Source organism: Lipotes vexillifer, unplaced genomic scaffold (genome assembly GCF_000442215.2).
Source record: "Lipotes vexillifer unplaced genomic scaffold, Lipotes_vexillifer_v1.1 scaffold191, whole genome shotgun sequence".
Taxonomy (NCBI): Eukaryota; Metazoa; Chordata; class Mammalia; order Artiodactyla; family Lipotidae; genus Lipotes; species Lipotes vexillifer.
The window spans coordinates 353,727-377,289 of NW_006785831.1; the positions used below are offsets into that span (position 1 = coordinate 353,727).

General features: G+C 35.5%; 1 protein-coding gene and 1 non-coding gene across 2 annotated transcripts in view; one reads left to right on the top strand and one right to left on the bottom strand.

Annotated features, from left to right (window-relative positions):
• Positions 1 to 23,563, top strand: part of KIF20B (kinesin family member 20B) — a 71,594-nt gene that overhangs the window by 37,803 nt on the left and 10,228 nt on the right. The window contains 8 exon segments of the mRNA XM_007458150.1: positions 1 to 609; positions 953 to 1,091; positions 6,876 to 6,995; positions 9,319 to 9,379; positions 15,364 to 15,489; positions 16,124 to 16,251; positions 17,759 to 17,914; positions 21,626 to 21,802. The exon segment at positions 1 to 609 is cut by the window's left edge and continues 10 nt beyond it. Coding sequence (XP_007458212.1) covers positions 1 to 609; positions 953 to 1,091; positions 6,876 to 6,995; positions 9,319 to 9,379; positions 15,364 to 15,489; positions 16,124 to 16,251; positions 17,759 to 17,914; positions 21,626 to 21,802 — 1,516 coding nt within the window.
• Positions 11,954 to 12,026, bottom strand: TRNAE-CUC (transfer RNA glutamic acid (anticodon CUC)). Its single transcript has one exon. It is a non-coding gene; the product is annotated as a tRNA-Glu (tRNA).

Sequence of the window (23,563 nt, forward strand, 5' to 3'; positions counted from 1 at the left end):
TGTTGAAGCCATTTGGGAAGAATGTAAGGAGATTGTAAAGAGTTCCTCCAAAAAAAGACATCAGATCCAGGAACTGGAAGAACAAATTGAAAAATTACAGGCAGAAGTAAAAGACTGTAAAGATGCAAACAATAGACTAAAAACGGAGAGGGAGAATAAAAATCAGGATCTACTAAAAGAAGAAGAAAGTCTTATACAGCAGCTGAAGGAAGAATTGCGAGAAAAAACTGTGGGTCTTGATATTCAAATACAGCATGTAGTTGAAGGAAAGAGAGCACTTTCAGAACTTACACAAGATGTTACTTGCTATAAGGTGAAAATAAAGGAACTTGAAGCAATGTTAGAAACTCAGAAAGATGAATGTAGCCGTTCAGCCAAGTTAGAACAAGAAATTATGGAAAAGGAATCTATCATTTTAAAGCAAGAAAGAAATCTGAAGGAATTTCAAGCAAATCTTCAAGATTCTATCAAAAACGCCAAAGATTTAAGTGAAAGGGAAGTCAAATTGAAAGAAGAAATCACAAAATTAGCAAACAATTTGCAAGATGCAAAGCATTCACTTCAATTAAAGGAAGAAGAAAAAGAAACAAACTGGCAAGAAACAGAAAAGTAAGCTAAAAGTTATTAAAATGTTTGAAAATATGAAAAGCATTTATTGATTTTTTTCTGTGTAGCTTTTAAAGAATCTGTGTGGGCATATCTTAATCTGGTTAAATATAACATGTATGATGACTGAAGAGCTTCAATTTTGTTTATATAAACCTTTGGAACCAAAAGTTATATGCAAAGATCTGTTTATAAAATCTCCTGAAATCCTCCTTGAAAGATTTCTTCATGGTTTGGACATTCCAAATTTGTGAAAAGATCTAATTTTGTAGATTATTAGTAGCTCACGCATATGATTCTAAGTGATTAGTGATACGTCACTATAGATAAGTGATTTGTTTTTTAGGTTGAAAGAGGAGCTCTCTGCAAGTGCTGCTCTTACCCAGAATCTGAAAGCAGATCTTCAGAAGAAGGAAGAAGATTATGCTGAGCTGAAAGAGAAACTGGCGGATGCCAAGAAGCAGATTGAGCAAGTACAGAAAGAGGTGTGTGGCCAATTTAAATGATAAAGATTGTTTTCCTTATATATCAAGTTTAGACACTAAGTTTAGTATTGACCAGAACATTTGTCAACTCCATAATTTTTCTTAAATGATGAGAAAAGTTATTTCACAAAAGAAAATTTAGTCAGATTAAACAAACTGAAAGATGTCTAATATTAAGAAAAATATGTGCCTTATGTAAGATTAGTACCTTTTTTTTTTTCCTTTTAAGGACTGCTAAGTTCAAGTGCCCCCAGAAAAGTAAATAGCAAACTTTTGTTTGCAGATAGTATTTAGGAGAGTATGTAGTGCAATTGTAACAAGTTTTTATTATAATTTGATTTAAAAATAGGAAATATAATCACATGATTCCAAATTTAAAATATATGAAAATATGTATAGTGAGGGAAAAAACTGCCTCCCAGCCATCAAGTTTCCCTCCAAGGCATCAGATATTACCAACTAGTTTTTTTTCTCTTCACTTCTCCCTCCTCCCTCTGTTTTTCCTTCCTTCTCTTCCTATAAAAAATGGAAACATCCTATAAACACTATGTGAACCTTGGTTTTCTTCTCTCAATATTTCCATCTCAGGATAAAAAGAGTCTCCAAATGAGCTTTTTTTCTTTTTTATGACTCTGAACATTTATTTACCATTAATCAGCCCCATATTGTTGGACAATTAAGGTAATTTCCAGTCTTCTGTTAATCATGCAGTGATGCCATTTTGAACATTTTTAAGTCTTCCTCTGGTATAAATTCCTAAAAGTGGAATTTATGGGTCACTGGTTTGTACATTTGTAATTTTGATATTTATTATGCTTTTTAGAGATTATGCTAGTTTACTCACCAGAACTAATGTATGAGAAGAAGAGAGTATTTTTCTCTATACTCTTATCCACAAAGTATTTTATCTCTTTTTTGTTGTTTGTTTTTGTTTTCGTTTTTTTGCGGTACGCGGGCCTCTCACCACTGCAGCCTCTCCCGTTGTGGAGCACAGGCTCCAGACGCACAGGCTCAGCGGCCATGGCGCACGGGCCCAGCCGCTCCGCGGCATGTGGGGTCTTCCCGGACCGGGGCACGAACCCGCATGTCCCCTGCATCGGCAGGCAGACTCTCAACCACTGCGCCACCAGGGAAGCCCCTATCATTTTTTTTTGATATTTGCTAATTTGACATGTAAATAGTGTATCTCAACTATAATTCTAACTTGCATATCTCTAATTATGAGTGAACATTTTTTGGTTTAAAATTCATTTGTATTTTTTTTTCCTGTGGTCTGTATATTCATATTCTTTGTATTTTAGTTTGGGTTATTGTTTTTCTTTTTATTATTGCTTTGTGGGAGCTTGTTACATACTTAGGAAATTAACTTTTTTTTTTTAATTTAAGGGTGATTTATTTTACTTAAGGGTGGCAGTGGGAATAGTCATAGATTTCTAATACAAACTAAATACAAAAATCAAACAACCATAAGCATAATGAAAATCTAAATTTGAAAAGCTAATCTTTTAGGAGAAAAATAAGGAGACTATCTTTTTTGTTTTGTTTTTGCCAGTGGTAATGGATATTTAAGGATATTGACAACAACATTGTAATAGCAGAGGAATTGAAAATGCTATACATTGATCAATGGGAAACTAGCTAAATTAATTATATTGCATATACACAATAAAATACCATGAAGAAAGCAAACACATATTTAGTCTTCAGTTGAACCATATACCATTCTAAGTGCTCTTCATTACATATACCATCTCACATAATTTCCCAACAGTACTACTACTATCCCATTTTACATATGAGACAAGAAGTTAAGTAACATGCCCAAGATGACATATATATATATTTTTTTCTATGTCATAATATTGACATTCAGTCCAGTAATCCTCCACTGTAGCAGGTCCTTTACTTTGCAGTGAAAATTGATTTGTATATTTTCTGGAAATTAACTTTTGAAGGATATTAATTATAGATATCCCCCTATCTCTCCCCCATATTGCCATTTTTCTTCATTTTGATTATGTTCTTTTTTTTGCCTTGGAGCAACTTATTTTTCTTTTATGACTGTTGGATTTTGAATCATAATTAGACTTTTTTAAAAAGCGGAAGTAATTTTAAATATTTTTCATTACCTTGAGTTAGTTACAAAAGAATACTTAAATGTGTAAGGTCTGAAGAATATTGATACAACAAATGCGTGTGGGTCTCATCGATTTTCTATGTTTCCTACCCCCACTGAGATTACTGTAATGAATGTTTTGTGTTTATCTTTTTTTGATCTTTTAAAAATATAAGCTAAATCATATTTGTTTTTTTATCTCTAAACATTATGTCGTGTTCTGAGCATTTTCACATCATATTCCTGACATTTATGTATGGTTATAATTAATCACTTTCACTGCTGTGTAATACTCCATGTGTGACTATACAATTTAGTTATCTATTCTATAGTTATCTATTCTATTGTATTTAGTTATACAATTTTTGAATTTTGGAAGAAAAATCCAAAAAATACCACCATAGATAAAATGCAAAATGTATGTTGTTTCTGATAATTATACACAGAAAGTTTCCAGGCCACACAACAAGTATTTCAAAGCGGACTAGATTAGAAATGTAAGACAGTAAAGATGACCTAAACTGTAATTAGGCATAGGAAGATGTTTAGTCAGATCAGCAAGTTAAAAATCATAATTTGGAAAAGCACTTGTTTGCCATTCAGAAGCCTGAATTGTTTGCTTTCTAGGAATGTAATTTTTGGATTGTTTGCTTTCCAGGAATGTAATTTTGGCCAGGGCAGCCTTTGTTTCTCCCTTCATTGGATATAAATTACTTACCTTTGGATTTAGTGTAGATTCTGAACTTGTAAAAGAAATTTCGAGTGACATTTCGTTTTTAACACCTCAGGATCAAGACTAAAGTTTCTGTAGGTGGTAGACAGGCTTGAAAGCTTTATAAATTCTGGGCAAATGACAGGTAAATGGATTAAATTACTCCAGAATATAAACTGCAGTCCTAGCCCTATGCACCTTATTGCCTTTTGTTAGGTTCCTTTCACTTAGCTAAGCAGTCCAGAGGGAACTTTGGATTTACATTCGTATTATCAGTCCACATGTTGTTCATAGTATCCTCAACAAAACAAATAAGGAAATAACCATTAGGCTATATTTAAGCCTTCATACATTTTCCTCATTTCTATCAAATGTAATGTATGAGCAAGGCCTGTGTAGTTCGATTTTGAATTACTGATTGTGAGATCTGGTCTGCCTCTCTTGACTTTACTACAGGATAGGCTAGAACACCATTCCTTTGTCTTTTCTGATCTATTTAAAAAAAAATTTTTTTTTTGGCTGTGTTGGGTCTTCATTGCTGTGCACGGGCTTTCTCTCTAGTTGTGGTGAGCGGGGGCTACTGTTCGTTGTGGTACGTGGGCTTCTCATTGCAGTGGCTTCTCTTGTTGCAGAGCTCGGGCTCTAGGCACGCGGGCTCAGTAGTTGTGGCTCACGGGCTTAGTTGTTCTGCAGCATGTGGGATCTTCCCGGACCAGGGATCGAACCCGTGTCCCCTGCATTGGCAGGCTTATTCTTAACCACTGCACCACCAGGGAAGTCCTCTTAAAATGTTTTTTGTTTTAGATTGTTGTAATGTAGGTTGTTTATTTCTGTTAAGTGATATCCTGGCTGAAGATTCTTGGAGTATAGAAACTTCCTGGTTTAAGATACTATTTCTGAACACCATGATCAGTAAGCATTATCAAAAATGGTATAATCGACTTGTGTTCATATGGAGCTAGTTACTCAGTTCTTTAAAAATGGCTTCTTTTTCCAATTAAAAACTTTTCATTATAATACATTATTAGGAAATTTTTAAAAAATTAATTTATGTATTTTTGGCTGCGTTGGGTCTTCCTTGCTGCACGCAGGCTTTCTCTAGTTGCGGCGAGCGGGGGCTACTCTCTGTTGTGGTGCACGGGCTTCTCATTGCGGTGGCTTCTCTTGTTGCAGAGCATGGGCTCTAGGCACGCAGGCTTCAGGAGCTGTGGCTCACGGGCTCAGGAGTCATGGCTCGCGGGCTGTAGAGCGCAAAGTCGCGCACGGGCTTAGTTGCTCCACGGCATGTGGGATCTTCCTGGACCAGGGCTCGAACCTGTGTCCCCTGCATTGGCAGGCGGCTTCTTAACCACTGAACCACAGGGAAGCCCAGGAAATATTTTTTAAGAAATGAAGGTAAAAGTGAAAGCCTTCTCCCCAGTCTCATTTCTCTCTTCTTAAATATGACCACTCTTGACAGTCAGTCCTTCTGTGTTCTTTTAGATCTTTTTATATGCATTTTACATAATAAATATATGTAAATCGTGCTTGTATGGTTTTATTTTTATAAATGGGATCAACTATATATAAATAATTCCTTTAAAAATATATTATACTTTTAAGATTTTTTTATAGCAGAATTTAGGTATCTCTTTTTAAGTAATGTTTTATTGTATAGATGACTATTTAACATTCCTCTAAGGGTGGGTATTAATAGTGTTTTCTGTTTTTCAAAATAAACAATGTATGATGTCAATGCTAATAATAATAGGAGCTTAGTCTGGATTGGTTGTTCTGAGTTTACATGTATCATCTCATTTAATTTTCACACAAATATTAGGGATAGGCATTTTTTTAACTTCCATTTTATGACTAAGGAAGTAGGCATTGAGAGAGAACTTGTCCAAGTTCACTTGGCCAGTAAATGTTAGAGCCAGGATGGAAACTGAAATAGTCCTTATGTGCATCTTGGTGTAACATGTAGTTTCTGTACTTTACTGGCAGACAGTTTATATCTGTAAAATTGATGAAGGTGGTGTTTATTACTGGAAGTCACATATTTTTGAACAAAATAAGCCAATAAAAATAAATATTATTAATGTATGATTATAAAAGGAATATATATTTATTGTAGTAAATTTGGAATATATAAAAAGCCTAAAAAGAAGTGTAAAAATCACCTGAAACCAAACCCCTCAGAACTACTATTATTTTATTATTATTTATTTTTATTATTTTATTATTATAAAAAGCTTGGCGATACCATGCTTTTTATGAAGGGAACTTTGTTCAATTAACTTCCTTCAGTTTTTGAGATCTCTAGGATTGGTATCATGGAAATTGGACTAAAGGTGTACATAGATTACCTGCTATCTCTCCTCCCATCCCCTTCCCTTTCCCCTCCTCTCTCCTCCTCTCCTCTAAGATTTGCATACTAATTCATAGTGCTTTTTTATTTCTTTAATAGGTTTATCGAATTAAATTACCAATAATACCAAAAATCAATTGACCCTCACTTGCACGGGTACCTTTTGATCTTGTAATTGTTCCATTTTCATTCTCTGTGTGCCATTATTAGCTTTTGATGATCACATTACTTAATAGCTGAGCCAGTGTTTTTCCCCTAGAGTATCTCTATTGATTTTTCCATGATAATGATTTTGCTGTTGCATGCAAGGGTCTATGTTGTTTCTTTTTTGAGCGCACTTACAGGGTTTGAGGGTCTTAAAATATTGTAAAAAGAAAATGGCCTCTTCATATGTATCTCCCTTGGAGTATCAAGAAATTTTCTGATAATCTGAAGCCATATCATCAAGAAATGTTCTGATAATTTGAAGCCATATCATTCATGTATGTTAGAATCTAACTTTTCTTATGTGTTTTAAAGGACATGAATCTTTGAACGAGTGGCCATGAATCTTAAACAAAAAGCAATTAGTATTTCTAGAAATATTTAATTTGATTTATTACTTTGTAGGTATCTGTAATGCGTGATGAGGAGAAATTGTTGAGGATTAAAATTAATGAACTGGAGAAAAAGAAAAACCAGTGTTCTCAGGAAATAGATATGAAACAGCGAACCATTCAGCAACTTAAGGTAACAGTTTTGCTTTTAAAGGTGATTTTAGTAGATTCTGTTGGTATATTTTAGTGTTTAATTAAATGTATCAGTTCTTTTTTTTTTTTTTTTTTTAAGTAAGAAATGGATAGTTTTATTTGAGCCAATCTGAGGATTATAACCTGGGAGACAGTCTTTCAGAAAGCTCTTAAGACTGTTCCACCCATTAGAGGTCAAAGCAGGGTTTACATACCTTTTGAGACAAAGGGTTATACATCAATTGGTATATTGTTGACAGTTTACACAATCCAGATCTGCAGTACAAAGGGAGTAGTGGGTAGTCATGGCCCCTTTCAGCATAAGAAGGAAGGTTATCTCCTAAAGCATTATCTTGCTGGCACCAGGAGAAAATAGCTCTTTAGAATCCAGCAGGCAATCCTGTGTCTTCTAAGGAAGGGTTAATGCAGATGCATAATGCACACTAAAGTGGGGTAGGGAGTGGGCACAGAGAGAACTTTATATTTGAAAAAAATTTTTTTTTTCTTTTCCTTATCCTGCCTTAAAAATGTTTTGTTTTATCACAACTTAGTGAGAACTCTCAGGTGGTAAACCCAGCCCAGTTGTTTGGTCAGGGTGCGCAGCACTGCTGGGGTTGCAGCAGAGGTGCGTTTGCATTTGCGGTCAGGGAAGCGTCCTGGAGCCCCAGCTCTGCCAGGGTCAGAGTTAGCTGGGGAGCCCTGCCCGCAGTGCCCGAGTTCGAGGCCTCCCCCACCCACCCTGGATTTCGGTATCCTGGGCACCGTCTGGACAGCAGGTGGCTGCAAAGTGTGGGCTGCGGCTCCCAAGCACCACACCCTCTCCTCGGTGGAGCCAACTCCACAAACCCCTGCTTCTGGGTCTCAGACCAACCCTTTCTCCATCTGTCACTGCAGTAGGGCGTCCCAAGGTTTAGGGAGATTTCCAGTCCTCAGGAGCAGGGTTTCTGGGGGACTGTCTCCTAGTCTGCCTGCATGTTCCCCTACACCCACAGAACAAGAGTCATGGTGTTTTCAGGAGACTTTTTGGAAGCCTTTAGGAAAATAAGCTGTTAAAAAAATCCTGGGGACTTAAGGGTCCAGTAAGATCCCACATACTGTGGAGCAGCAGAGCCCGTGCTCCACACAGGAGAAGCCACCGCAATGAGAAGCCCGCGCACCGCCAAGAAGAGTAGCCCCCACTCGCCACAACTAGAGAAAGCCCGCACGCAGCAACGAAGACCCAATGCAGCCAAATATAAATAAATTTATTAATTAAGAAAAATTCCTACTTTCAGGAAGACAATTATTTCATGATTCCAACACCTTAGGGGACTTTGGGAAACAGCTATGAGTACTTGGTGATAACAGATGATTTCAGTGTCAACCCAAAGGTATGGTGAGGTTTCAAAACAGATTGAAAACCTGTTACAGTGCACCCCTTTGTATCCAGACACCATCTATTGATAAGTTCTTTCCATCACTGCCCAAGCACCTCCATGGTTCTCTGTCTATTTCCGTCCCCTTCCTTCCACCTCCGTTGCTCTCCGTCTGTTTCCCTCCCCGTCTGTCCACCTCTGTCCTTCGTCTTTTTCTGTCCCCGTCTGTCCACCTCCTTCGCTCTCCGTCTGTTTCCATCTCTGTCCATCCACATCCATAGTTCTCTGTCGTTTTCCTCCTTCATTCTTTGTCTCTTCACCGTCTTTCCATCTCCAGCTGATTTCATAATAGTATTCAGAGATTTCCAGGTTCTGTTATGATTATTCTAAAACTTATAAAATGAGAAGATATTGCTGAAGTTAGATGAGAGAAGGAGTGAAGGTTGGATTACCTGACAGGTTAAAACTAGAATTGAAGGATTTCCAGTGCCCAGAAATTAACCTTGCATCCTTTTCAAACCTCCCAGCTACTTTTTACATGTGTGGCATGTGGGGATTCTATCTTTTCTGCATTTTGAGTTTACTGTTAAGGAATTTATTTATGGTTTTCTTTGTCCCTCCCACATTAAATACATAGTAAACTTTCATTTCTCTCTCTTTATGCTTTTTGTGTTGTGTAAGAGAACATACATGCTAGCTTGAAATGTTGAGTGAGGAAGATGATTTGGCATTTTGGGGGTAGATTAAAGGTTTAAAGTTTGGGGGTTTTGTTTTGTTTTTTCTTATTACCACTCTCACCCTGCCCTTTTCTCTGAGTTGAAACAAACTTGGGAGCTTGAGACTATTAGTCAGCCTTCTAGGAGACAGATTTCAAACTTAATATTAAGCCCTGTTTTCAAGTCCCACTATTAAATAATGGGGTGTAGTTAAGTTACATTTGCATTTAATTCATATTCTTTTATTTTGCAGGAGCAGTTAAGTAATCAGAAAGTGGAAGAATCTATACAGCAGTATGAGAGAGTGTGCAAAGGTCAGAAACAAACCTCTACTTCCAGTACTAAAATGACTGCAAAATAAGTAGTTAAAATAACAATTGGTTTAATATTTTCCTTTGAAAATTGTAAAGTTAAAGAAGGGTAACATAAGATGTAACTTTATTAAAAGAGAAAATCATTGATTCTAAAGAGTAACTTACCACCATAAAGTTTATCCTTGGAGAAGTAAAACATTAAGAAATATTCAGTCAGGGCTTCCCTGGTGGCGCAGTGGTTGAGAGTCCGCCTGCTGATGCAGGGGACATGGGTTCATGCCCCAGTCTGGGAGGATCCCACATGCCGCCGAGCAGCTGGACCCGTGGGCCATGGCCGCTGAGTCTGTGCGTCCGGAGCCTGTGCTCCACAACGGGAGAGGCCACAACAGTGAGAGGCCCGCATACCGCAAAAAAAAAAAAAAGAAAAGAAATATTCAGTCAAAGCAACATTGATTTCTAGGTAATGGCCAGTATTTTGTGAAAAATAAAATTAAAGTTATATAGGTCACAATGAATGGAATGGATTTCCAGTCAAAATAATATAAAGGTTATACTTCAAATAAAATATCTTTAAAATTAAAAAATATTTTAAAAATGTTTTTAAAAACTAATACTTTAGATTGAAATTGTATGTGCTAAATTTTTTTTCTCAATTTGGATTTTTTTAATTTGAAATATTACAAAATTATCTTTGTAGATGATATATACATATTTCTGTTCATAAAATTATGCAGATTCCTCTCCTTCCCATCAGTCACCCCTTAACTTCTTAGTTGTGTGAGTAGTAGAGCTGGGATTTGAACCCATGTCTGTTTCAGTCTTAAGTTCCAGACTGTCTTCACTAATTCATGCCATTTGTACTTGGCCAACTAAAGAGCAGGTGTAAGACAACAAGATTATTACTTATTTAGATGACTTGGACTTTTGTGGGGTTCACTTGGATCAGTAACTTGGATGTGAAAATATATCTGCACACAGTCCTATTTTCTCCTACCTTTTTAGGCCACCGTCCTCTAACAGCTCCTATTTCCATAATCTTTTTGGAGTTTCCCTTTACTTTGGCTGCTTTGTCATTGTTGGTAGATGTGAATAGATATTCTGAAAAGCATTCTTTGGACCAGGATATAGTTCTTATCTTATCTTATTTTAATTTTTTCTTTCTTTGCCAGATATTGAGACGTGTGGCATAGGCCCATTTTGAGTACTTTTAATCTTCTATCTTCTCCATGCTCTTTAAACTTTCTCCCAGATCACTTGTAACCTACATATTTTCAAATCTTTTAGCTTTTTGCAATCTTTCTTTTATTTTTTAATTATTTTGAATTATTGTCTGCTCTCTTTCATTTTCATTTTTTAAGTAGTATTTATTGTGTATGAGCATATTCTAAATATAAAGGTAAGGTGTAGCTTTTGCTCCTTTTGAAACTCTTACCTCAGCTTTTGTGATCTATTCTTCAGGTTACTGCCTTTCTCTCAGAATGAGCCTCAGCCACTTTGACAAATTTCCTGATTAAGCCATCATCATTTTTTTTCTTTGTATTTTCTCTCTTGAGAGTTCATTCACTCTTGTGATTTTAAGTATGTATGAGACATTCCCTGACAAACAAAAAAGTGCATTTTTAGCTCTTGAGGCTTTCCCTGGCTTCTACATTTCTATTTAAATATTGAATGCCATTCACTTAGCTATCTTATTAATTTTTTAAAATGGAGATATACATACCATAAAATTTACCCTTTAAAAGTGTACAGTATGGTGGATTTTAGTAAATTCACAAGCTCGTACAACCACTACCACTATCTAATTCCAGAACATTTTCATCACCCTAGAAAGAAACCCTGCACCCATTAGCAATCACTCTCCATTCACACTTCTGAGATAACTCCAATCTCTGCCTCTGTCTTAACATGGACATCTTCCCTCTGAATGTGTCTGTGTCTTCACTCTATCTGTCTCTGTCCAAATTTCCCTCTTATAAGGACACCCAGTCATATTGGATTTAGGGCCTACTCTATCCAGTATGACCTTATTCTTAACTTGATTACATTTGCAAAGCCTCTGTTTCCAAGTAAGGTCATATTCACAGGGAGTAACAATCAACATATCTTCTAATCTACTCTCCAGTAATATGACCCCTTTTATTAACAAAAATTTTTTTTGGTTATTTCAGACATTATTTTTTGTTACAGACATTAACATGAATATATTTGTATAAAAGTCTTTGGGCACACATGTAAATGTATTTGTATGGGAAATTCCTAGCAGTGTAATTGTTGGCCCACATGTTGTGTTTAAACTTTTGATGAATATTGCTAAACTGCTCCCCAAAGGTATTATACCAGTTTATATTTTCAATAATAGTGTGTAGAGTACCCATTTCCCCACATTTTTGCCAGTATTAGGTGTTATCACACTTTGAACTTATAGCCAGCATGATAAGTGAAACAAGGTATCACATGGTCTCAATCTTTTGTACTTGTGTACGTCAGGTATACTGGTATTCTGAAGTACATTTGAACTATCACTGAGTATTTTTTTTTGTTTTTGGCCACACCGGGCGGCTTGCGGGTTCTTAGTTCCCCAACCAGGGATCGAACCTGGGGCCCTGGCAGTGAGAGTGCCGTGTCCTAACCACTGGACCGCCAGGGAATTCCCAGTCACTGAGTATTTCTAATCCAGAGTTGTACATGACATTTGTGTGTCATTTCTTTATATAGCTTTCAGTGATCCTCTCCCCTGAATGTTAAACACTTGATTGCTTGTTCACTTGCCAGGCATTTATTTGGCTATGATAGTTCATAGATATCTTTAGATAGCTTTGATGAGATATCTCATTCCTGTCTTTATGTTGCTTTATTTTCTGTTTTATTTGCTGTATATTTCTGGATTCTTTCCTGAGATAAAATGTAAGTTATTGGAGGCAGTGACTGATATAAGAATGCTCTTGTTTCTTTTACTGTTCCTACCTTTCAAATAATAGGTGGATAGCCATTAGCCAAGTTAACATTGGTGTCCTGGGGCTTTACTGATTGCTATCTAGATACTTAAACTCCTTCTTTTGAGCCCTCCAATTTAGAGCAAAAGATAGGGTGTAAAAGGAACAGATTCTTTGAATAAAATTATAATTAATTGTATTATCTGAATATATTTGCAAATCATGCTTTTTGAAAGAAAAAGTTTTAGATAGAATACCAGTACTCCTTTAATTCCAAAGAGGAATTCTGTTTCATTAGCTCTCCTGGCAGCTTACATCAATGAACAGAAATACTGAAAATTACTTGTTAAACTTTTTTCTCATTGTTTTGTTTTAAGCTTACTTTATATTAAGCATTTTTAAGGGAGCCATCTTTTGATATTTGTGTCATTTTTTTGTCACTTTTAGTGCCCTGAGTTTGAGCTATGCATTTATAGATTCATCACCTCTGACATTCATAGCAATCTTGGTAAGAGGTGTCAGAAGTGAGCCCTGCTACTATGTGTCTATCACCAGAGACAATAAACCAATCTTTCCTCCTTATCTCTTTCTATCAGGCAGGATTAGAATAGAATTGTTTATAAGCCATTATTGTAGTCATTTTTCAAGGGCCAGAAACAGTTTTGGTAAGGTTATAATAGTACAGTTATTCCTGATGAGCTGGTTTTAAAAACACTAGGAGTAAATATTTGGCTTTGAAAATTTTTCTAGAAAAAATAATTACTTGAGATTTAAAAATTAAATTTGGGATTGAGAATTTATTGTTTTTAGGAGGTAAAAGTTTTAGTTTTGGTTTGAGAATATTAACACTAAAAGTAAGTGTTTTGACAAATAATGTTTTTTCTAAATCCCAAGATCTGTGTTACTAGTACGGGCATACCTCAGAGATGTTTCATATTCGGTTCCAGACCACCACAATAAAGTGCAGATCATAGTGAAATAAGTCGCACAATTTTTTTTTTTGGTTTTCCAGTGCATATAAAAGTTATGTTCAGGGCTTCCCTGTTGGCGCAGTGGTTGAGAGTCCGCCTGCCGATGCAGGGGACATGGGTTCGTGTCCCAGTCCGGGAAGATCCCACATGCCGCGGAGCGGCTGGGCCCGTGAGCCATGGCCGCTGAGCCTGCGCGTACGGAGCCTGTGCTCCGCAACAGGAGAGGCCACAACAGTGAGATGCTCAAGTATCGCAAAAATAAAATAAATAAATAAATAAAAGTTATGTTCACACTATATTGTGGTCTGTTAAGTGTGCAATAGTATTATGTCTACAAAAACAGTGCTCATACCTAATGAAAAAATACTTTATTGCTAAAAAATGCTAACCATCACCTGAGCCTTCAGGGAGTTGTAATCTTTTTGCTGGTGGAGGGAGGGCCTGGCCTGGATGCTGAAGGCTGCTGGCTGATCAGGGCGGTGGTGGCTGCAGGCTGGGGTGGCTGCAGGCTGGGGTGGCTGCAGCAGTTTCTTAAAGTAAGACAGTGAGGAGATTTGCCGCATCAGTTGACTCTTCCTTTCATGAACAATTTCTCTGTAGCATGCACTGCTTTATAGCATTTTACCCACAGTAGAATTTCTTTCAGAATTTGAGCCAGTCCTCTCAGACTCTGCCACTGCTTTATCAACTCAGTTTATGCTATATTCTGAATCCTTTGTTGTCATTTCAAGTCTTCACCAGGAGTAGATTCCGTCTCAAGAAACCACTTTCCTTGTTCATCCGTAAGAAGCAACTCATCATCTGTTCAGGTTTTATCATGCAATTCCAGCAGTTCAGTCACATCTTCTGGATAACTTGCTGCAGCTTCTTACATCAGCACTTGGCTGCTTCACCTTTTGCACTTTTATGTTTTGAAGACAGCTTCTTTCCTTAAACCTCATGAATTAACCTCTGCGAGCTTGAAACTTTTCTTCTGCAGCTTCCTTACCTCTCTCAGCCTTCGTAGAATTGGAGAGAATTAGGGCCTTGCTCTAGATTAGGCTGTGGCTTAAGGGGATGTTGTGGTTGGTTTTGATCTTCTGTCTAGACCACTGAAACTTTCTCCATATCAGCAATAAGTCTGTTTTGCTTTCTTAGCATTTGAGTATTCGCTAGAGTAGCACTTTAAAGTCTTTTCAGGAACTTTACTTTGCATTCACAACTTGGCTGTTTGGTGCAAGAGGGCTAGCTTTTGGCCAGTCACGGCTTTTGACATGCCTTCCTTACTAAACTTAGCTTAATCCTTTCATTTCTAGCTTTTGATTTAAAGTGAGAGACATGTGACTCTTCCTTTCACTTGAACTCTTAGAGGTCACTGTAGTGTTACTAATTAGACTAATTTCAGTATTGTTGTGTCTCAGGGAACAGAGAGGCCCGAGGAGAGGGAGAGACGGGGCACAGCTGGTCATTGGAGCAGTCACAGCACACACAGTGTTTATGGATTAAGCTTGCTGTCTTACATGGGTGTAGTTCATAGTGTCCCAAAACAATCACAAGAGTAACGTAAAGATCAGTGATCATAGGTCACTGTAACAAATACAACAATAATGAAACAGTTTGAATTTTTGCAAGAATCACTAACAGAGACAGGAAGTGAGCAAATGCCGTTAGAAAATGGCACTGATAGACTTGCTTAATGCAGAGTTGCCATAAACCTTCAATTTGTAAAAAACACAGTATATGTGAAGCACAATAAAGCGAAGTACAGTAAAATAATAGTTTTATTATTTTTATTAATAGTTTAATTATATTGAAAATTGTTAGTTTCATCTGAAAAGATTCCTTTTCCATCCATTTATTCTTGCATTCATCCAAGCATCCATCTGTACATCAGTTATTTAGTTGATCCTTCATATATGCCAGTACTGTTCTAGATGTTGAAAATATAGCAGTGAACAGGACAAAGTTTCTGTCTATTTGGAACTCATATTCTATTATCGTTAGTAAAAGTGTATTTTAATTTTAGAAGAACTCAAAAGGAAAATTGGATATCTAGATGTAGATGTTAGTAATTTCTAAAATGTTCTTTCCAAATTTTTAGATCTAAGCGTTAAAGAGAAAATAATTGAAGACATGCGAATGACCCTAGAAGAACAAGAACAAACTCAAATAGAACAAGATCAAGTGCTTGAGGCTAAATTAAAGGAAACTGAAAGACTGGCCACAGGTGAAAGAAGATTGCTTAAATATCTCAAAGCATACTTTCATTTTCTTTATTTTCCTAGATTTCTTTCCTTTTTAAACATAGTTTAGTGTTTATAATAATTCATAATGAAAAAGTATTTGATGTGTTTTTGGAACATCCTGTCACTTGTCATTTTTCATTATGATGAAAATTGTTGTACCTAAGTCAGAGAAGGAATAAGGACACTTTCATAATAACTGAATGATAGCTTGCAGTGTTCCCCAGATGTTAAGAATAAACTTTCAACTGAGTTTCACCTCTGTATAGCAACTGGTATCATCTTATATGTTTATCTCAATAAATACTCTGACTGTATCCTTCAGAATACCGTCAGTGGGTTGTTTTTGTTTTTAATTTTTGAGAACATGAAGTTTCCTGTATATTGGCATGCATTTATACTGTATAGTCAGAACACTATTCAGTGGGTTATTGAGAGGTTTTTGTAGTTCTTCTCTAAGAATTTGGTAAGCTCTTAGAATGGTCTCTGTTCTATCTTGGTCTGTGTACTTCTGCTTCTGGGCTCTGCTGATTCTTGTCTGTATCCCATGACACATATAGCTCTATGTGGTATAACTTTTGCATGTACTTTAAAAATAATTTTATGTTTTCAAATCAGAATTGGAAAAATGGAAGGAAAAATGCAAAGATTTGGAAACCAAAAGCAATCAAAGGTCAAATGAAGAACTTGAGGATAACACAGATGTACTTAATATAAAGCTCAGTAAGCTTCAAGATGAGTTACAGGTATGATTTTTATCTATATATGTAAGTGTATATTTATATATAGTCATTATATTTCTCATAAAAGGATAATTTAGTAAATATTTTATAATTAATTTAGATATGGATGAACCAATAGCTGGGAAATGTTAATATATAATTTTTCAGTATACACTCAAGTGACACAGGGAAGAAATTCCCAAGATACAAGCTGCTAAGTAAGTGCCAATGAAAATGCAGTGGTTGGGTCTTCAGTTTTACATATTTAATTTTTAAATCATCACTTCTTACGTCTTTATACCTATTTTCTACGCTTTAAACTTCTAACTCATCAAATACTGCTGTGGAGAAGATGACTATTAGGAAAATTGTTTTGATTATTGTAAATTTAATTATTAAGCTGGAAAAGAATAGAGTTGAATGTCTGAACACTGGAATACATTTGAAACTATACTACTACAGAGAAGATATTCTGTTTTGTGTTTATATGTTTTTCCATGTTTAGCTTTCACATACTATGTGTAGAATACAACATATGGGGGAAATAATTTTTTAATGGGACTTAAAAATACTACATAAAATTTTGTATATTTTATTTATTAAGAGTTGCAATCCAACTGTAGTTCTGGGACTGAAGAAAACATAACAGTGATTTTGAAAAGACTGCATCTAAATTATTTTCTTAAATTCAGGCTGTATATAATCAGATACTGAACAAATACAAAAGAAATCAGTTACTTTCTTTTTTTAACTATTAATCATATACTTTAGGATTTACCCTTTCCACTCCATTAATTATGAAAAAAATAACATTAATTACATTGAGAATGTTCATATTAAGGAATACCAGTATGTTCTACATTGTTCTAAAATAATGTGATCACATATCTTAGATAATAAATGGGATTTTTAAATACATAGCTTTTAATGTGGTATTACTGTTTTTGTTTCAAATGAAGTTTTACTTGAATTTTGAATGTATAAATTAGACATTTTTGAACCCAGAGGATCTATGGAAGCCTCTTTGAAATTTACTGATCAACTATATTTTCTGTCCAGCTGTTCCCAATGTGCCTTAAACTAATAAATGTTTGCCCTGTTGCACAAGTTATTCTTTATTTGACATCCTATATACCCAGGAAAATTTTATTTTTGGAACCATACAATTAGAAATGACTCCCATAAATCTTTTTTTTTAATCTGGCATTTAAGAAGCCTTGGTTCTCTGTAACTCTTTCAGAAATTTCAATTGTTTCTTCTTAAGTTCACTGATGATGGAAAGTCCTCAAATGCACTTTATAGCAAAATAAAGTTTATAAACAAAATAACTATTTAGGAAAGCAAACCAACAATGTTCTTTTGATAATCTGAAATAAACTCAAATCTTGTCATTATTTAAAGAAAAACACTTGCTTTTAACTTTTTGAAGAGGTGAAATGAAAAGTGCGGATTACATGGAAATGTTGTAAATACAGATTTATTAACTGCTTTTGAAGCATATGATAGTTACTTATGCTATTTATACATATAGGAATCTGAACAGAAATATAAAGCTGATAGAAAAAAATGGTTAGAAGAAAAAATGATGCTTCTCACTCAAGCAAAAGAAGCTGAGAATCTACGAAACAAAGAGATGAAAAAATATGCTGAAGACAGGGAGCATTGTTTGAAGCAACAAAATGAAATGGTTGGTAACAATTATACTTTCTCTTCTATGTATTTCACCTGCTTTCTTTGGTTTCTTAAATTTTTCCCTGGGATTCTTATATTCTTATCGGTATCTACATGGTTGCGTGGTTTTGTTTTTTGTCTTTTTTTCAAAGGCAGTTTGTCTGTTTGTAAGATGACTTTTCCAGCCCATTTTATCTTGAAGTTCTTATTGTTGGGGAAATAATTATATCTCAATATTTAGATTCAGAACTTAAAAATCTCTTCTTTTGACTGCCACAGGGTTATCCCTACTGTATTGTAAAACATTTACATTTTGAACTGTAGATTCTACTAACATGGTGTTTATATTTGACCTCAAAAGCTGATTTTATCAGGTCTTTTTTTTAAAGTCAACTAAACAGTTTCTAAAAGACTGTAGGTAGAAATAACTTTCAGTTTTACATTGACTGGCTGTAGTTCTTAAGTGATTCTATCTTAGCTTGTCTTTTTTCCTCCTATTTAAATCGACAACTTAGTCTGTTTGATACTCAATCAGAAAAAAGAAGTTTAAAGTCATCATTGATCCGAGGAAAGCTGTTGAGTAATACATTAACATTATTTTTAAATGAAAAACTAGTTCTCTACTTACAGTAATAGTAACGTGGCAGTATCACATTGTCATCTATTGGCATTTCCTTTGTTAATGACAGAATTTTACTTATACCAGCTAAACTTTCCTGTATAAACAGGAATGTTAATTTTCAATAAGTTATGATTTTTTCCAATGATTTTTAAAATTTTTTTATCTTTCTGTTTTGAAATCATTTTATTTCCAGAAAAGTTGCAAAACTAGTACAGGGAATTTCTGTATACCTATCACCCAACTTCTGATGTTAGACCTTACATAACAACAGTACAATGATCAAAAGCAACAAATCAATATTATTATAGTACTGTTAGCTAACTTATGGACCTTATTAGAATTTCACCAGCTTTCCCACTGTTTTTTTCTGGATATAGGATCTAATCTAGGATACTACATTCCATTCAGTTGTGTTTCCTTAGAGTCTTGACTCGCTTTGTCATGTGACAAGTTATGTGAGACTACTACTTGTCATTACTACAGCAATGAGATGGCAATATAGTTCACTTCATGTGCGAACTCCACGTGACTGGAGGTACCTTCAGGAAGTGTTGGGTTGAGCAAGATTGTAATGCTGCATTTATCTTAACAGGAAACGTTGCTGCTGGTTCTCTTTCTGTCCACAGCCCATCCAACCTTCCTGGACAGTAATAAGAGGCAAGAAGTGAAATCAAAGCGCTTGGCTGTCATAGTCAGTCGCTCTACCTCCAACCTAGGAATGGGCCTACTTTCTTTTCCTAATCAGTAGTCCCTCTAGCAGCTATGCCAGCAAGTAAACCTCCTTTGAGTTTTTAATCGTAGAGAAAGCTAGCTTTCTCCTTTCTCCCATATATTTCTTTACAATCGTACCTAGGATATGTGTCTACGATATTTAAGAAATAAATTGTTGATGTTTTTTAAAGCTTTTAAAATTGTAACATACATAACACAGTAAGTAAACAACACAAACATATAGTTCAGTGAATTATTATAAAGCCAGCCCCCACATAACTACCACCGAGTTTAAAAAATAGAACCCTCTTCTGAATAGTAATAACTGTTCTATCTTTTAATGTTAAACTTTAGTTTTGCTCATTTATGAATTTTATATAAATGAAAACATATAAATATATAGAATGCATTTTTTGTGTCTGGCTTCTTTCACTCAGTATTATGTTTGTGAGGATCATTTATACTATTGTAGGTAACTGGAGTTAGTCTATTTTCATTGCTGAATATTTCAGTGTATAAGTATACCTCAGTCTATTCAATTTAAAGTTGAATATATGTGGATTGTTTCCTGTTTTGGGCTGTTAATGCGTAAGATCTCCCGTTAACATTTTTATATATTTCTCTTAGTGCACATGTGTATACATTTCTATTGCCTATATAGCCAAGAATAGAATTGCTAGTTGATAGGGTAAATGTATGTGGAACTCTAGTACAATGCCAGACTGATTTTCAAAATAGTTGTATCCATTTATACTCCAACTAGTATTGTTGGATGTTTAGTTTATTGGCTCTGCCTATCCAAGTCCCCTTGCTTATCTTCTATTGGACTATCTTTTTTTTTTTATAGGAGTTCCTTATATTTTCTGGATAGGAGCGTGTTGCAGTTACCTTCTTTCAATCTCTGGCTTACTTTTTTACTCTCCTGTTGCCTTTTTAGAACAGAAATTCTTAGGTATTGTAATTCATTTTCCCAATCTTTTCCTTTATGAACCTCAAGGGCATAAAGATGTTTTCTTACATTATTCCTGAAAAGTTGGGGGTTTTACCTTTCATATTTAGACCCTAGAATTAATTTTTGTGTTGGAGTGAGATGGGGTAAAAGCTGTTGTTGTCATTGTAAATGTGTATTAATGATCGACCTGGTAGTACATGTTGAAGATACTGTTTCTTTTTTACTGCTCTGCAACTTTTGTCATAAATCAGTTGTCCAAGCGTTAACTTTCATACATTGTGTGAGATTAAAATTAAGGTTTTTTTCTTTTATTCCATTTGGCTATTCAGTTGTTCCATCACTCTTTGTTGAAAAGACTGTCCTTTCCTCCATTGAAATTCTTTGGCATTTTTATAGAATATCAATTGACCATAACATTTGTGGACCCTATCCTCTGCTTTCTGATATCTGTGTATCCTTACGCCAATATCATGGTCTTGATTATTATTATTATAGTAGGCTTGAAATGATGTAGTGTGATTGCTCCTACTTTTTTTTTCTTTTGCGGTACATGGGCCTCTCACTGTTGTGGCCTCTCACATTGCGGAGCACAGACTCTGGACGTGCAGGCTCAACGGCCACGGCTCATGGGCCCAGCCGCTCCGCAGCATGTGGGATCTTCCTGGACTGGGGCACGAACCTGTGTCCCTTGCATTGGCAGGTGGACTCTCAACCACTGCGCCACCAGAGAAGCCCGTTCCTACTTTGTTCTTCATTTTCAACATAATTTTGACTGTTATGTCATTTGCATTTTCATATTATTTTTAGAGTCAGCTTTTTCATTTCTGTCAACACACACACACACACACACACACACACACACACATGCGCACGCGCTTGCTTGAATTTTGAAGTTGCTTTGACTCTAGATCTTTTGGGGGAGACCTGACATCTTAACAATATTGAATCTTTTGATCCTTGAACACAGATTCTCTCTCTGTTTATTTAAGTGTTCTTTTATTTCTTTCAGCAATGTTTTGTAGTTTGTCATGTTTAGGTCTTGCACATATTTTCTTTAATTTACCACTAACTATTTCATGATTTTTGAACCCAGTGAAAATGGTATTTTTAATTTTCATTTCTCTATTGTTTGTTGCTATTAGTTTTGTCATTTGTTTTATTGTAATTTTACCATCTCATTTCTCAAATATTGGGGGAAATGCTAGAATTAGTTTAAAAGCTGTAATTTTTTATTGAAAGAAGTGCCCAATGTGAACATTTAAGATATATGAAGGCATTATGTGTTTGGCTTTATAAGTAAATATTTTATCGAGACTGGACTACATAATTTGTTATATATCCTGTTCACAGTTGTATTTATTGTGTTATTTAGAAATACAGACATTTCTTAGATTCATAATTTTGCAATGTTTATTTTAACATTTTGTCCATATTCTGTTTAGGAAATGCTTCAAGCACAGTTGGCTGAGAAAGATGGTAACCTCCAACAGTGGCGGGAGGAACGTGATCAGCTGGTTGCAGCTTTAGAAATACAGCTGAAAGCACTGATCTCCAGTAACATACAGAAAGATAATGAAATTGAACAATTAAAAAAGATCACATCAGAAACTTCTAAAACAGTCAGTAGAATCATGTTCTTTCTGTGCCTTTTTAAATTAAATATAGGAAGTATTCAAAATTATTTAATTGATTAACTTTTAAAGTAGATCAGTGGGGAATCATAGTTTGAAAAAATTATTTGGATAGGGGCTTCCCTGGTGGCGCAGTGGTTGAGAGTCCGCATGCCGATGCAGGGGACACGGGTTCGTGCCCCGGTCTGGGAAGATCCCACATGCCGCAGAGCGGCTAGGCCCGTGAGCCATGACCGCTGAGCCTGCGCGTCCGGAGCCTGTGCTCTGCAACAGGAGAGGCCACAGCAGTGAGAGGCCCGTGTACCGCAAAAAAAATAAATAAATAAAAATAAATTATTTGGATATTGGTCATGAATTTTGAGTTTTCAGAGTTTATCATTATGGTTGACTCATCAATGATTAATTGAGAAATAGTACTTTCTCCAATATTTTGGTCATATCTCTTAGAATAATTAGAAAATAAACAACTGATGATTTAGTCCCTAATCTGCCTTTAAAATGTGGAAATGTGACTCAGCCTGAATGCTTGGTGATATTTAAATACTTGAACCCATCCTAAATTTATGATAAAGATACAAATTGTTTTTGAAAATAAGCACAATGGTGAGGAGATGTGAATCATTCAGGAGCTACTTTTTCTTCCCCCCCTCTGGCTGCACTACACGGCTTGCAGGGATCTAGTTCCCCGACCAGGGATTGAACCCAGGTCCCGGCAGTGCGAGCACCGAGTCCTAACCACTGGACCACCAGGGAATTCCCAGGAGCTACTTTTGTAATATTGCATTGGGGCTAGGAACGGTAGATAAAGAAAGTATTGCATTTCACAGATAGCTATTTCCCAGGTAAATTGAATCAGGGTACATCTGAAGCTAGTCTTTTCAGAGTAAATAATCTGCATTTGAAAACCTGCTGTTCTGCAGCCTTCAGACAGTAATAAAATTAAATGTGTTTGTGTGTATATGTCTCTTACATCAAAAGACTTCATGATTCTAAGAGAAAGACTGCTCAAAACAGAGGTATTAGCATGTGGTATAAATTGCACAGAATAAAAAGTTAGAAAAACTAGGTATCAACTGCTGTCAGTGTGGTTTTGAGACCCTTAGGAAAATTACTTAATATTTCCAAACTTTAAAACAGAGATGATAATGTCTTTCTAATAGAATTGTGAAAATTAATCGAGAGCATTTGTAAAACAATTAGCACAGTTATTACCACAGTGGAAGTCAGTACATGCTAGTTGCTTTCCCCATTATGAATGCAATAGGATCCTTTTTATTTGACATTTATGGGTAGGTGACATAAGAGATGTATTTGACTTTTGATTTTGATGGTAGTGATTAGAAGGTGCACGTTGGAATTTATCAAGTTTAAAAATGTATTCTGATTTTTTTTATAGATCCCTTAAGTAGGGTTTAGGAATAGAGCGTACCCTATGACTGATTAAGTGAGATGAAGAGTGTGCAGCAAGGAAAGGTTTAGTTATCAGTATGGTCTTTTCTACTCTAATGCTATAGTTGCATTCCTAAGACACCTCTAGTTTTTCAAAATTGTGTTATCAAAGTGACTTGGGGGGTTCAAGCTCCAACTCAGTACAGTCATGTTATTTAATTTCTATTTCTTCATCTGGAAAGTAGGAACAACAATTCTTGCCAAATCTCAGAGTTGCAGTGAAAGTGAAATGAGAGAATATATGTAAAACACCTTGGAAGTTGAAAGTAATCTTTCAAATTTCTCTTTAGATCAGATTCA